At 43.4% G+C, this 15,408-nt stretch overlaps 1 protein-coding gene across 1 annotated transcript; it reads right to left on the bottom strand.

Annotated features, from left to right (window-relative positions):
• Positions 1-557: 557 nt before the first annotated feature.
• LOC138796602 (uncharacterized) lies at positions 558-5,712 on the bottom strand. The gene is made up of 2 exons (XM_069976211.1): positions 5,239-5,712; positions 558-2,167 (listed from the first exon to the last, which is right to left on the bottom strand). The coding sequence occupies exon 2, from the start codon at positions 2,103-2,105 to the stop codon at positions 558-560; it is 1,548 nt and encodes a 515-aa protein (XP_069832312.1). The 5' UTR covers positions 2,106-2,167; positions 5,239-5,712.
• Positions 5,713-15,408: the final 9,696 nt, after the last annotated feature.

Below are 15,408 nucleotides of genomic sequence, written 5' to 3'. Positions count from 1 at the left end.
GTATGATTTCTAGGATTTTTTGTTAACAGATCATTTCTATTTCTGTTTTTGATTATGTTTTTTGCTCTTGTTATGGTGCCTTGTTTATAGCCCCTCTGTTTTAGACGTTTGTTGGCTTGATTGCATTGTATGTTAAAATCCCGTTCTTCTGAGCATGCCACCAGAATGCCAGAATGCCATATGGAATGAACCACAAAAACGACTTACTATATTACTATACCTAACCGTATTCAGACTTTGCGTCTAGTTAATATGATCAGTCCCATAATCTGCTGACCAAACATGGTGTCCAGGTAACATGATCAATCATATGACTTAAACCAAACGTGGTGTCCAGATAACATGACTAGTCACATGACTCACCACGTAATGACGTGCGGATTCAGAATCATTATTCCCCACATGAGTTCGCCACGTTGGCGCTCATGATTGGTTGCCGCAACCTTTATAAGACATGATAGTTCACTTGCTTTTATAACCATGATTAAGCGCCATGGCGCGAAACGCGTTGGTTTTAAAACGTTATTTTAACAGTACAGATTAAAAGTTATGTTTTACTAGCCTATCTTCCCCGAATGCCTTGGAGTGCTGGACCGTACACCCTTCCTTTTTTCCTTTGTTCCTTCCCTATCTATGATGAACCTATTTTGCAGAGTCATCCTAGTATTGGGGCCTAATTCTTCAACTATACCTTGGAAAGCATCTCTACTGTAGTTGACAAACCTCTGCTCATTATAATACATGTAATTGATCCAAGCCACATTTTTGTTGATCTGTATCTGGGGAATGATGGACTGGAAACCTGCAGAAATCTGATCTTGGGCCTTAAACTCATCTGGGACCCCCCTTGGCACTCCAATAGCATCTATATACACCTGGGGGTCTTGCTGAAAGTCTCGCAATAGGGCAGATCTCTTTTGTCTATGATGGCTACTGGGTTGGGATTCTGCATCTGGGACTTCTGGATCCCATGGGAGTACTCGGAAGGGCATAATAACTTTCTCTAGGGTACACTGACCCTTCCATAGGCTAGGCAACTTGTTTCTCAATCTCCCATCCCCACATAACCAGAATACATCAAATACAGCATGGGTCAGATTCTGTAACATTGAGGAACCAATAGAGGAGTTATACTTGCAGAAACCGGGGCCAAAAATACCCATTCGAGTACCAGTAGTTTCATTGGCTGTAAAGCAAGTGTAGTTACCATCATGGACATAGACTTCTCCTGGGGGTCTCCCCTTCGGTTTGGGGGTCAATAGGGGACGGAGTTCTGGACATTTAGTATCATTTTCACCCTTTAATAAGTTGAGGAGGCATTCTGTGTGATTTATTTCAGGGAGATCTAGGGGTATTGTAGTCAGGTGTATATTTGCCGCTGCACATGCTATACAACCTACAAATATGTTGGCCCTTCTCACTGTATACCTAACCCACTCAATCCATAAATTTTTCCTGGGAGTAGTCTGGGTCTCAATGCTAAACACATCCTGCCAGGATAGTCCCGGAATGGGGAGGATGTCCTGGACCGTTTTATCACGGTTGTTTTTCAAGCTACCAACAACTGAGGGGGCTACAGTGGGTTTTAACTTAATATCCTTGAGTTCTACTATTCCTAACGAGGGATTAATGGTACCAATATGTGCCCCTAGAACATATTTGCCTAAATCACCGGGAGAAGGGTTTTCTATATTCAAGAACAAGGGGAAAAAGTTCTTTAGGGCACATCGGCCCCAGGGGATTTTCCGACCTCTAGTTAGCGTCATTCTGGTCAGTAGCGATCTTCCCTTACTGTCTTTACGATCTCTGCCCTCCTTTGGTTTATAATTCCAGTCTGTCCCTGTGTTCCAACCCACGTCTGACCAATAATAACAGTTCTCATTCCCTGGTCTAGTTACACACAAATAGGATTCTCCCTCGTTGTATGACTCATGGTCCAATTTAATCCCTTCTTTACATACGTGAGCGTGTCTCACTACATCACAATAGTCGAATTGGAATGTAACTACAGGGACAGAGGTGTTTACCCAAAAGATTGTACCAGGCAAAGCGTGAGTTGCAGCAGCTAGACTGCAAATAATAATGAAAAGGATATGCGCCATCATGCCTCGATCGGGGACTTCTTACAGTGGGACTTCTTACGGTTTGAACGGATGGACTGTGTCTCCTGTGGATTCTGGAAGAGAAGCAGACACTGCAGTACGAGAGTTAGACAGTTCTCGAGCAAGAGAAATTACAAATTGTACAAGTTTATCCTGACCTTTCTGCAATTCCTGAGTGTCTATCTCAGCTATCTTAGGAGGGGGACCCAAATAAGATCTCATAGGGAGTAAGTCCATGTCTAGTCTGTGGTGTGTGTCTGACATGGTACAGAGCAATAGGAAGCAGGTCTGGCCATGGGAGAGGATGTTCCTGACTCATTTTAAGTAATTTAGTTTTGAGGGTGCCATTCATCCTCTCAACTTTCCCTGAACTCTGGGGGTGGTAAGGGGTGTGTAGGCCTTGGTGTGCACCAAGCATGAACCACAACTCTGAGAACACTGAGGCCGTGAAGGCTGGGCCTTGATCACTTTCAATAACTTCTGGAATGCCAAATCTGCAGGCAATTTCAATGAGCATCTTCTTAGCCGTGGTCTTTGCTGTCATATTCTTGACTGGGTAGGCTTCTGGCCATCCTGAGAACATGTCCACCACCACGAGCACATACTCATACCCTTCAGCCGGGGGCATATGTATGTGATCCACTTGTATCCTTTGCCATGAATAGTCTGGTTTGGCCAAGTGTTGGGCAGGAACAGTCTGGGTATTGCTGGGATTGCAGATCTGACAAATTTGACAAGCTTGATTGTATGCCGTCAGGATGGTGCTGATTCCTGGAGCATGGTAAAACTTCCTGATGTAAGCCAGAGCTTGGTTCTTTCCTCTGTGTGTAGCTCCATGTGCCCATGCTGCGATGGCCGGGTACATTCTTCGTGGGAGGCAATACACATTTTCCTTCTTCCATAGGCCTGTCTGTTTCTCCAATACTGCACCTTCTTTTTTCCATTGTCTTCTTTCCTCTGTAGGTGCACTGAACTGTTCCTGCTGCAGTTTTAGAGAGGGTGGCCTTACCACCACCAAGTCTGTTGGATTCTCCACTGGTATTTTCAAATCCTCATTTTCTAGAAATTTCTTCCTCTGTGCCCTTGTACTCACCATGGCGACTTCTGTATCTACAGGATCCCACTGATAGTCCATATACTGCCATCTTTCTGACACAGGTCCCATAGCAGCTTGTTTTGCCGCCTGGTCAGCTAGCTGATTTCCTCTAGCTTCTTTGCTGTTGATCCTCCCATGTGCTTTCACTTTGATGACAGCCACTTGAGTGGGTAGTTCCATGGCCTGCATAAGTTCTTGTATAAGCTCAGCGTGCTTGACAGGCGTTCCTGAAGATGTTATAAATCCTCGATTTTTCCATATAGTGCCAAAGTCATGGGCAATACCGTGGGCATAACGAGAGTCTGTTCTGATATTCACTCTCTTTCCTTCAGCCATTTGCAAGGCAGTTTGAAGGGCAATTAGTTCTGCTTCTTGGGCCGACCTGCCAGTTGGCAAGGCCTCAGCGTGTAATACTTGGGTTTCGGTTGTAATTGCAAATCCTGTGTGAAACTTGCCTGCATCATCAGCATACCTTGATCCATCCGTCCACAACTCCAGATCTGCGCCTGGAATCTCTGTGATAGACATGTTTTGAAGTTCTGATGTGTCTTGTTGCAACGTGTGCAAGCAGTCATGGGGTGGTGCTTCCCATTCATCAGGGTCAGGTTCTCCTTCCCCCCTTGGGACCTGTGGCAGAAGAGTGGCAGGGTTGATGGTGGTACACTTTTTGAAAGAGACATAGGCGGGGAGTAACAGCGAACATTGAAGTCTGAGGTGTCTCTGGTGAGAAAGATGACAAGGCAAGGTGAGAGAGAGAACTGCAGCAAGGTCATGAGGGGCCTGTATGATCATGTCATGTCCCAATGTGATGTCTGCAACTTTGTCTAAGAGCTTCTGGGCTGCATGGGCCGCTCGCAGGCAGGTAGGTGATGTTCTGGCGACTGGATCCAGTCTGCAAGAGTAGTATCCAAGGGGACGTTGTTTACCACCATGGTCCTGAGCAAGGACACCAGACGCATGGCCATCTGAAATGGTTTGACATAGTCTGGAAGACCCAAGGCAGGGGCACTGGCAATGGCTTTTTTAAGGAGGTGGAAACACTGTTGATACTGTTCATACATGAAGGGGTTTGGCACATCTTCTTCATTAGGGCCAGTCTTCAAAGCATCGTAGAGGGGCTGCATGAGCCGGGAAGCATCTGGGATCCACTGTCTGCAGTAGGTGATTAACCCTAGAAAGGACTGCAATTGATTAACAGTAGATGGATAGGGGACAGCCAAGATGGCTCGTTTTCTTTCTTCAGTCAGGTGTCTCACCCCTTGAGATATACAATGACCAAGGAAAATCAATCAAGTTAGGGAAAATGGGGGCAGGCTTAGGGCCTTGCGTGTCACCATGCGTTCCACCTTGGGCTTGGGCGGAAACAGGGCCTTGGTAATAAGAACCGGAAGGGGTGAGTACCGGATATAGAGGGGCAACAGGCGAGGTCTGAGGTGTGACCTCATGGGGCGGGACTTTGGATACGCCCTCGTCAAGGTGCGGCTTGTGGGCGCCACAATTATAACATATGTCTCGCCAATCAGGATTCTGCACGCCACACTTAAAACAGGTCCACCCTCGGTGACCAGAACCAGCACCATTATAGGGCGGTGGCTCTGATTTCTTAACAATAGGGTCCATTGTGGGGGTAAGGTCAGTCTGGGGAGTTTCAGGAAGGGATTTATCAACATCTTTCACATAACCATATAATTCTTCACATCCTGCATCTCCTCCCATGCCCTTCGCTTCCTCAAAACCTTCCGACTGTAATGCCCGTGCCACCCGGAGGTGGGCTTGTGCCGTCTCCAGGAGGCCTTTGTCCTCCAACATGCCTCGCGACTCTTCGGTCATCTTTCTCCATATACTCGGCTGAAGCCTCCCAGTGGTCGGCAATTCAGCGAGTTTATACAGCTTCTGGGCATCCTTCACATATTTCTTGCCTTCCCTGACCCGAACTAAATCCACTGCCGTCTGTGCACTGTCTGGCAGTGTGTGCTTCCTTTTAAACAATCTCAGCATGTTAACAGCCTGGTGATATTACTTATCCGTGTAGCTACTCACCGGATATGTGACTCCACAATCACCACTCGGAACCACCAAGACCAGGTTACAGGCTCCGAGTGTTAGGTCCCCAACCACAGATTGTTGTCACTGGGTAATATCTACATATACATACACGTCTACCTCAGACAGCACCTGCTCTGTTTCCTTTCTCGGACTAGCAGCCTTGTGCCTAGGCTAGATGCTGCGTTTGTTTACTTTCTATAAAGAGTTAATTCGAGTCAGCTTCTAGCAAAACATATGTCTGCAAGTTTCACTTTCTCTTTCCTTTGAATCTGCAAAGAAATCTTCTGATTAAGTGAACCACAAGCGACTGAGCAACTGGTGATGAGCCGGTGAACAGTTAAAGTTCAGACCACGGCACACAGACCAATACCGTTGTATCACCTCAACGTGGAACACCGATCCAGATGGACCCCCAAGTCAGACAACAACTCACTGACGATCACTGGCAAATGACACATATAAATATGCATACACTCACCGTGACTCTGATGAGGGTGATCAAGCCTCGGGTCAGTGAATTGCAGTCCAACACCAAGGGTCTGGCACGGGTCGATGATCCTCAATGGTCCTCTGGCCATGGCCCCATGCTTGGGCGCCAATTGACGGGGTTGTGACTCCCGCCAAGGACAGGGGTGACTTTAATAGTGGTCAGTCACTTGCTCCAAATCATTCAGGCAGGTGCGCGCACACTAAGAAAGACTCTGACGCAAAATTCAGCTTCAATCTCAGTCCCTGCAGTGTTAGCCCTTGGGATCATCACACGGCACTGAGGTTTATTATAGAGAAAATAATAGTTTACACACAGTACAAAGAAAGGGCGTGTTTATAGCAGATAGTAAGCATATCTATCTTGTATCCGACTATGTTGTCCCTCGCTGTATTCTGAAATTTTCTCTTCGTGATCACAGCAGCTCCTTTGTTATGCCTCACATCTTGTTACTATTGTATCAGCTCTCAGGCATACTTGGCAGGATACAGGCACCATCTTAAATTGCATAAGCATTGCTCGTCCGTTTAAAGGAAAATATAATTTCTCAATATAAAAGTATAAAAACATAGAACTACCCTCACAATACTTCATGAGAAAATACAGTAAGTTAGAGCTGGGGAGCCAAAGGCTTGCGTCATCTTCAGCTCTCCGAACAACTCCTTTGGGGCCAGTTTATAGAGCAAAAGAGGCGGAATTTCAGCGCTGAATCCGCGCCGAAAATTCAGCCCATAAAATTGCCAATTTAGAGTTTAATGGAAATTCCGCTCTGCAGTTTACACAGCGGAATTTCCGTGCGGAAAGGTTCCTCGGCGGATCCGATTTCTGCCAAAACAATGGACATGTTCGTTCGGAATCCTATAGAAATCCATAGGGCTTTGATTTTCCTCTGTGGAAAAACAATGTCTGTGTCCCCCTCCCACATTTCCATGCGGAAATTTCACTTGCATTATGCGCGTAATGCAGACAGAATACACAAGAATTCTGCGAGAGCTGATTCCGGGCTGAACACTTTTCTTGCTGATTCTGCCGCTTTTGCTCCGTCTGAACTAGCCCTTAAGTAGTTTGCTTACATTTACACAGACATCCCCCTTCTTGTCTAAAGGCCCTATTCCACAGAACGATTATCGTTCATAAACTCGCTCCAACGACCGCTCGTTAACGATAATCGCTTCGTGGAATCGGTGTAAACGAGCGAACGACAAAAGCGAAATTGTTATACTGTCGTTCAAAATTGTTTTTCAGCATGTCGAAAAAAAGTAGTTGGTCTTTGAAAGATAATTCGCTAATCGGTTCGTAAAATTAGAAATCTTTCAGTCGTTCGTAAAAAGGCACAACTATCCGTAATTTACATATCCGTTTTAGAGAACATGTACATTCCATTAGATCAGGGTCCGGCTCCCCTAGAGTAATCTCGCATGTAAGAGAGCTACATAATGGTGACACTTCTTGCCTTAAATTTATAGGTCTCGAGATGGTACCGCCCAATAAGAATGGAGGTGATCGGCATATAGCATTGCTCAGGACCGAGACCTCCTGGATTATACGGACGGGAGCCATGGGACCTGCAGGTCTTAATGACAGATTGGAAATGAGCTCCTTTTTGTAGTTTGTCCTTTAGATTTTATTATTGTTTTGTGTATATATTATTGGTATACATTGTTTACACATTTTGTATTTTTGTACACTTGTTTTATATTGCAATTATGACGTCTCAGACGCACAGCTTGTAGTGAGCTACTTAAGCTGCGCCCGATGACGTAATCACTGTGAGCCAGTCGAAGCGCGGTAGCGCGAAACGATCGTCGCTCCTTCCCAGTGGAATGCACTTGTTTGTTGCTCTGTATATGCCCTGAAATAAAGCATCATTTTAAGGATCCGGTGAGTGCCACTGCATATTTTCTACGTGTGTTCATCTACTTCTCGGATCTCAGTAGAGCACCACCATAATAGTGACTGTTGCCCGGACCTGGCTAAGGGTCTAGCTAGCCGTGTGTTTGCATGTCTGAGTGCCCACTCTCCACTTCTTATATTTTACATTGGATTTGTTGTTTCTTCGAGCGAGAGCACCAGACTAGCGGCTTTTTACCCTTTACATACCTGTCATGGACACTAATATGTCGGGACCGGATGATACAGGATCACTAGATGCGGGCAGATCAGATGCTAGTGCATTCTTTATGTCTTGCAATATAAAGGACGAACTACAACTCCTAAGTACTAAGGCATTGGAGTTACGGGTTACATCTTTGGCAGATAAAGAAGTCCGCTTGTTTTGGACGATTAACTCATTACACTCGTACAATGAGTGCCAAAGGGTCCCAAGAGGATTGCGTCAATTTAAAGAACCTGCACAGTATGGAGATGACGCCGATTTCCTAAGACTATGGAAAACAGCCCATATGGAACATTCGCTAAATCTCATGCGGATTGTACTCCAACGGAGTCAAGTGGACTATGAGAATACTACCGTGGAATTATGTAGAGCTAAGAAAGAGCTCAAAAGTAGATTCTCCGAAGAACAAAATAAAAACTTTTGGTCTAAATTGGATAAAAAACTTATTGTGACCCAAGCCGAGATAAAGGAGAAAAAACGTGACAAATTTTTGAAGGATAAGATGGACTACGAGAACGACAAAGTTTTCAACTGGAGCAATAAATCCTTCAAAAATAAAAAACAACAATGGAACCGCAGGAAACAGAAAAAGAGGAGCCAAGACTTCTGGACCACGGATTCCGACTCCAGCCTTTCGGACGAAGCGTCAAGAGGTCCAATAGGAAACAGACCAGCTGTAACCCCTAGATCGGATGCGGCCCCTTTAGGAGGAGCACACGAAGGGGGAGAAGGAAGAAGAGCCCCAAGATGGAATCAGGGGCAGAAAAGGAAACAAGTATCGTGGCATTAGAGGACTCTTCCATTACCCAAGGTACATCATCTGTTATTAACCTCACTGATGTACCCCTGACTAATGACTGTGTGTCCCTACTCTCTAAGGGTCTGAATTTTTGTTTGGTTGAGAAATTTGATCCAGTTAAATTTGAGGTAGACCTATTTAAAGCTGTACGTAAAATGAGTCTAAAAAAATTCTTTGCTAAAAAACCTGTGAATATTGTGTCTAGATTACCGGGGGAAATACCAGCGCAAGTAGGTCCTCTTGGATTCAGTTCCTTGATGGACGTCCCGGTGGACATAGTAGAAGGTACTTTGTTATTGTCTAGCATTACAGATGGAGAGGTTGTTCCACCACTAGTGGAGCCGGACAGTGACTTTGTAGGGGGTCGGAAATCTACCTTCTGCCCCCCCATTCAACCAGGGGGTACGTTAGATTTATTTTCTACCATGGTAACTAAAGATGTTAAATCTCTTATTTATCCTACTGATAATCCTAACCTGACAGCAGGTGAATCTAGAGCACTGTCCTGGCTCCGCAACCGCACTGATTTGATCTGCAAGAGGGCAGACAAAGGAGGTAATATTGTTGTCATGCACATGGACTATTACCTCCATGAGGCTAATAGATTACTCCATGATTCCTCTGTCTACTTGCAGCTTAAAGAAGCCCCCACCACTAAATTTCTTGGCCAACTACAAACCTTGTTGAGAACCCAAGTAGAAAGGGGAGCTATCTCTAAACGTACGGCAGAAAAACTGTTACCTGAATTCCCCAAAGAGCCATCCTGGTACTTCCTCCCTAAAGTCCACAAATCACTTACCCACCCTCCCGGGCGTCCTATTGTGGCAGGGATAGGATCTGTTACCGAAAGTCTGTCGAAGTACCTGGATTGGCTCCTACGTCCCACCCTGCAGAGTATCCCCACGTACCTTAAAGATTCAGGTGATTTCTTGAGGGCTTTACGAGGTATTACATGGCAAGAAGGTTATGCCATGGCCTCCATTGATGTGGAGAGCCTGTATACCCGCATCCCTCAGGATGCGGGTGTGCAGGCAATCCAGGAGGTCCTGGCAGGATTAGGGAAACCGGAGTCCTGCATTAACTTTATTGGGGAATCCCTAGAATTTGTATTGAGCCATAATGCTTTTAAATTTAATAACACATGGTTTAAACAGATATCGGGGGTGGCAATGGGGACACCAGTGGCATGTTCAGTAGCCAATTTATTTCTGGCTATTTTTGAAAAACGTTACATATTTTCCATGACTAACCCTTTCATCCAATATGTTGTTACTTTTCTTAGATTCATGGACGATGTATTTATTATTTGGTCCGGTACTAGAGAACAGTTTTCCCTTTTTGTTGACTATCTCAACTCAGGTAACAAAATGAACATGGCCTTTACTTCTGTATATGGAGGAGATACCTTGGATTTTCTTGATGTGAGGGTAGAAATCAAAGATGGTAGTATCACCACATCAGGCTTTCGTAAAGCCACAGCTACTAACTCTCTTCTTCATTTTGATAGCTACCACCCCCCTCACATCAAGAGATCCATACCATATAGCCAGTTCTTGAGATTGAGACGTCTGAATAGTGGTGAGGATAGCTTTGATAGACAAGCAGCGGAGCTTTCTAAACGCTTCATAGCTAGAAAATACCCCCAGACTATAGTACAAGAAGGTTGGGATAGAGCTAAGACCAGAACACAACACAACCTCCTGGATACCTGCGATGGGAAAGTGAAGGAGGATTCCAATCGCTTTGTATTTACCTTTACACATACTCCGATGGATAGGATTATCCAGCAGGTTATTAGACGCCATTGGCATCTTATTGAAAATGATCTAGATTTAGCAGAGACAGCCAAACGGCAGCCCCTCTTCTCCTATAGACGCACGCACACAATAGGAGATAGACTCAGACACAATAGACAAAAGAAGGAAGGTACATGGCTCCATAATAATCACCTCTACGGTAATTATAAATGTGGTCATTGTTCACACTGCTCTTTCAATGCTTGTCTCAAATATGTATGTCTCGGAGGAGTAGAATGGGAAATCAAACAATTCTTGACATGTAAATCTAAATACGTGGTTTATGCCTTGCTATGTGTATGTGGAGCCTTCTACATAGGCAAAACTATCCGTAATTTACATATCCGTTTTAGAGAACATGTACATTCCATTAGATCAGGGTCCGGCTCCCCTAGAGTAATCTCGCATGTAAGAGAGCTACATAATGGTGACACTTCTTGCCTTAAATTTATAGGTCTCGAGATGGTACCGCCCAATAAGAATGGAGGTGATCGGCATATAGCATTGCTCAGGACCGAGACCTCCTGGATTATACGGACGGGAGCCATGGGACCTGCAGGTCTTAATGACAGATTGGAAATGAGCTCCTTTTTGTAGTTTGTCCTTTAGATTTTATTATTGTTTTGTGTATATATTATTGGTATACATTGTTTACACATTTTGTATTTTTGTACACTTGTTTTATATTGCAATTATGACGTCTCAGACGCACAGCTTGTAATGAGCTACTTAAGCTGCGCCCGATGACGTAATCACTGTGAGCCAGTCGAAGCGCGGTAGCGCGAAACGATCGTCGCTCCTTCCCAGTGGAATGCACTTGTTTGTTGCTCTGTATATGCCCTGAAATAAAGCATCATTTTAAGGATCCGGTGAGTGCCACTGCATATTTTCTACGTGTGTTCATCTACTTCTCGGATCTCAGTAGAGCACCACCATAATAGTGACTGTTGCCCGGACCTGGCTAAGGGTCTAGCTAGCCGTGTGTTTGCATGTCTGAGTGCCCACTCTCCACTTCTTATATTTTACATCGAAATTGTTATACTGTCGTTCAAAATTGTTTTTCAGCATGTCGAAAAAAAGTAGTTGGTCTTTGAAAGATAATTCGCTAATCGGTTCGTAAAATTAGAAATCTTTCAGTCGTTCGTAAAAAGGTTTAAAAAAAGTAGGTGTGTTGTATGGTCACCCCGGCGAACGTTTTAAACGACCATGTAGCGACCGCAAAATAATTGTTACACTACATATATCGTTCACGTTATGTGTTATCATTCGCTAAAAAAAATCGTTTAGTGATCGTTAACGAGCGGTCGTTGGAGCGAGTTTATGAACGATAATCGTTCCGTGGAATAGGGCTATAAGTAACACTAGTAAGGGTCCATTTACACAGAAAGATTATCTGACAGATTATCTGCCAAAGATTAGAAGCCAAAACCAGAAACAGACTATAAACAGAGATCAGGTCATAAAGGTCATTAACTGGTGTCAGAAAGTGCCAGAGATTTGTCATTTACTTCTATAAAAAAAAACTTGAGTCTTCCAGTACTTATCAGCTGCTGTATGTCCTGCAGGAAGCAGTGCGACACAGTGCTCTCTGCTGCCATCTCTGTCCATATGAGGAACTGTCCAAAACAATAGCAAATCCCCATAGAAAACCTCTCCTGCTCTCCAGACTGGAAAGAATACACCACTTCCTACAAGACATACAGCAGCTGATAAGTACTGGAAAACAAGATATTTTTTAAATAGAAGTAAATTACAAATCTCTGCCACTTTCTGGCACCAGTTGCTTTTAATGACAAAAAAATTTTGGTGAGCAACCCCTTTAACGAAGCCTATTGACATGTTGAACTGGTTGGTTTCTATGCCAGTGCCATAATGGTTGGAAGCCACATCTGGCCCATTCTACTGCTGGTGCTGTCATTGGAAATATCATGGCTGCATGCCCAAGCTTATACTTATTGGCTTATTAGCCGAAACGGTTGATAATACTAATTAAAAAGTAAGCCCATATACTTTCACCCATATAATGCCGTCTCTTATGGTGCGTTTACACAGAGAGATTTATCTGACAGATTTTGGAAGCCAAAGCCAGGAATGAATTTGAAAAGAGGATGGATCTCAGTCTTTCCGATATGACCTGTTCTCTGTTTATAGTCTGTTCTTGGCTTTGGCTTCAAAAATCTGCCAGATAACTCTCTCTGTGTAAACGCACCAAGCACCAAGTAAAAGGACCAGCACTAACCGATGCTATAATATACTATTATTCTTGAACAGTCAATGTATACAGCACAGATAAGCTGTATATGGCTCTGCTGGGTATGTATTGCAGTTTTTAGGCAATGCAGAAAAGGCTTATCCTGAAGGTGCTGTATGAGGTAGTATTTATGGGTTTCATGAATACTGCAATATTGTTATAGGTTGTACTCCCACTACTTAAAGGGATACTCCGGCAAAAATATTTTTCTTTCAAATCAACTGGTTTCAGAAAGTTATATAAATTTGTAATTTACTTCTGTTTAAAAATCTCAAGTCTTCCCTTATCAGCTGGCGTATGTCCTGCAGGAAGTGGTGTATTGTTTCCAGTCTGACACAGTGCTCTCTGCTGCCACCCCTGTCCGAGACAGGAACTGGCCAGAGCAGTAACAAATCCCCATAGAAAACCTCTCCTTCTCTGGACACTTCCTGACTCGGACAGGGGTGGCAGCAGAGAGCCCTGTGTCAGACTGGAAAGAATACACTCTTCCTGCAGAGCATACAGCAGCTGATACGTATAGGAAGACTTGAGATTTTTAATTAGAAGTGAATTACAAATCTATAAAGCAGTTGAAAGAAAAAGATTACGCATTCAAATTACAATACGTCTTTTTGAATGAAAACGCGAAAAAAATAAATAAAATCTGTGACTTTTATAGGCGACAGTCCATCCAAATATCATTTGTAGCAGTTCCTTCCCATAGTTATGTTACCTAACATATACTCCCTATATAGTGGGAGTAGTAATATTTTTGGCTCTTGCAGGCTTCCAGTATAAACTGGAGAATGTGCATATTACCGATCCCCCTTAATTGAACGCTTATAATTGTGATGACAATGAATAGCCGCACCACTTTTTTTGCCCTTTGGAGCATTCCCCCAATTACTGGTAAGGAAAGCTTGGTATATGATATCACTGGGCTCCGCAGCCTTTAATTGCTTTGGGAGGGGTGTTTATTCATAGTGGATTTAATGGCTTTGTGCTGGGGTTCTGCCGAGGGTATTGAGCCTGTCAGGCAGGGCAATGCCTGTAGACAATCTATATTCACAAGCCTGAGGACTGACAAGTGTTTAAAGAACACTCAGTAGGAGGCAGGTAGCTCCGAACACATGTGCTTTCCCATACAGGAACGCCTTAGGCTAATCAACCATATTTAAGCTTTAAGTATATTTGCATCTTTATTTAGCATACTAATTCTCCACATACTGGGCCCGTTACATGACTGCAGGGACAAATCACAGCTAGTTTACATGAATAAATTACACCGAAACTAAGGCTGCCTTATTATTCGGAAAACACATGAATTATAGATACAAGGTGCATTGTATATTAAATTAAGATGTACATCATCCCCAATAGACACCAGGGAGGTATCACCAGCAGGGCTTTATATATATATATATATATATATATATATATATATATATATATATATATATATATATATATACATGTTCATCTACTACAATGTAATTTGTAGCTCATCTTGGTGTAAATAGAAAAAGTACAAGACCTTTCCCTAATCCTTTATTGCTTATTCCTTATTTGGACCCTACCGCAACATACATATGTATTTTCTCACTATCTATCTATCTATCTATCTATCTATCTATCTATCTATCTATCTATCTCCTATCTATCTATCTATCTATCTATCTATCTATCTATCTCCTATCTATCTATCTATCTATCTTCTATCTATCTATCTCCTATCTATCTATCTATCTATCTATCTATCTATCTATCTATCTATCTATCTATCGTTCTATCTTCTATCTATCTATCTATCTATCTCCTATCTATCTATCTATCTATCTATCTCCTATCTATCTATCTATCTATCTATCTATCTATCTATCTATCTATCTATCTATCTATCTATCTATCTATTATCTATCTATCTATCTCCTATCTATCTTCTATCTATCTATCTATCTATCTATCTCCTATCTATCTATCTATCTATCTATCTCCCATCTATCTATCTATCTATCTATCTATCTATCTCCTATCTATCTATCTATCTATCTATCTATCTATCTATCTATCTATCTCCTATCTATCTATCTATCTATCTATCTATCTATCTATCTATCTATCTATCTATCTCCTATCTATCTAAAAATCTAATTATGAATTTATTCCATAATCAGGTTTGCGACGTTTCAACCGCCTCTAGCAGTCTTTTTCAAGACTTAAAAAAAAACAGCGGTAGGTTGTTGAAACGTTGCAAACCTGTTTAGGGTGCGTTCACACGTAGAGGGTCAAAGAGGATTCAAAGCAAATCTGCAGCTTCAAATCTGCGCCATCAAATTTGATGCAGATCCTGTACGTGTGAACACACCTTAAGGCCATGTTCACTCAACGTAAGCTAAGTATTAATCACGGCCGTTGGTGCCGATCTCCAGCAATGAGTTTGAGGCTTTCTGCACGTGCGCAGTACGTCGCAGACCGGACCCGCTGCACTGCGCATGAGCGGCACAGCAAGAACGTAGGCGTGCTAACGTTAGAGACAGCGCGCCTCCGATGACGCCGCCACAATTATGCAGGCTAATCACGCCCAGAGGGGCGTGATTAGCACTGCAGAACGCCCAGGGACCGTGACTACTTGCCCGCAGCTCCCCGCCCAGAGGACTACTTGGGGGTAATTTACATACAGAGTGCCGAGTTTATAAAGTACGTTTTTGGCTTGTACATTGCAGGGACGGGGGGTAT

The sequence above is a fragment of the Dendropsophus ebraccatus genome, chromosome 7, assembly GCF_027789765.1.
Source record: "Dendropsophus ebraccatus isolate aDenEbr1 chromosome 7, aDenEbr1.pat, whole genome shotgun sequence".
NCBI lineage: Eukaryota > Metazoa > Chordata > Amphibia > Anura > Hylidae > Dendropsophus > Dendropsophus ebraccatus.
This window is presented reverse-complemented; position numbering and strand designations above follow the sequence as displayed.

Excerpts from the sequence above, each read along its gene's own strand:
- LOC138796602 (XM_069976211.1), bottom strand. The coding sequence starts at position 2,105 with ATGATGGCGCATATCCTTTTCATTATTATTTGCAGTCTAGCTGCTGCA.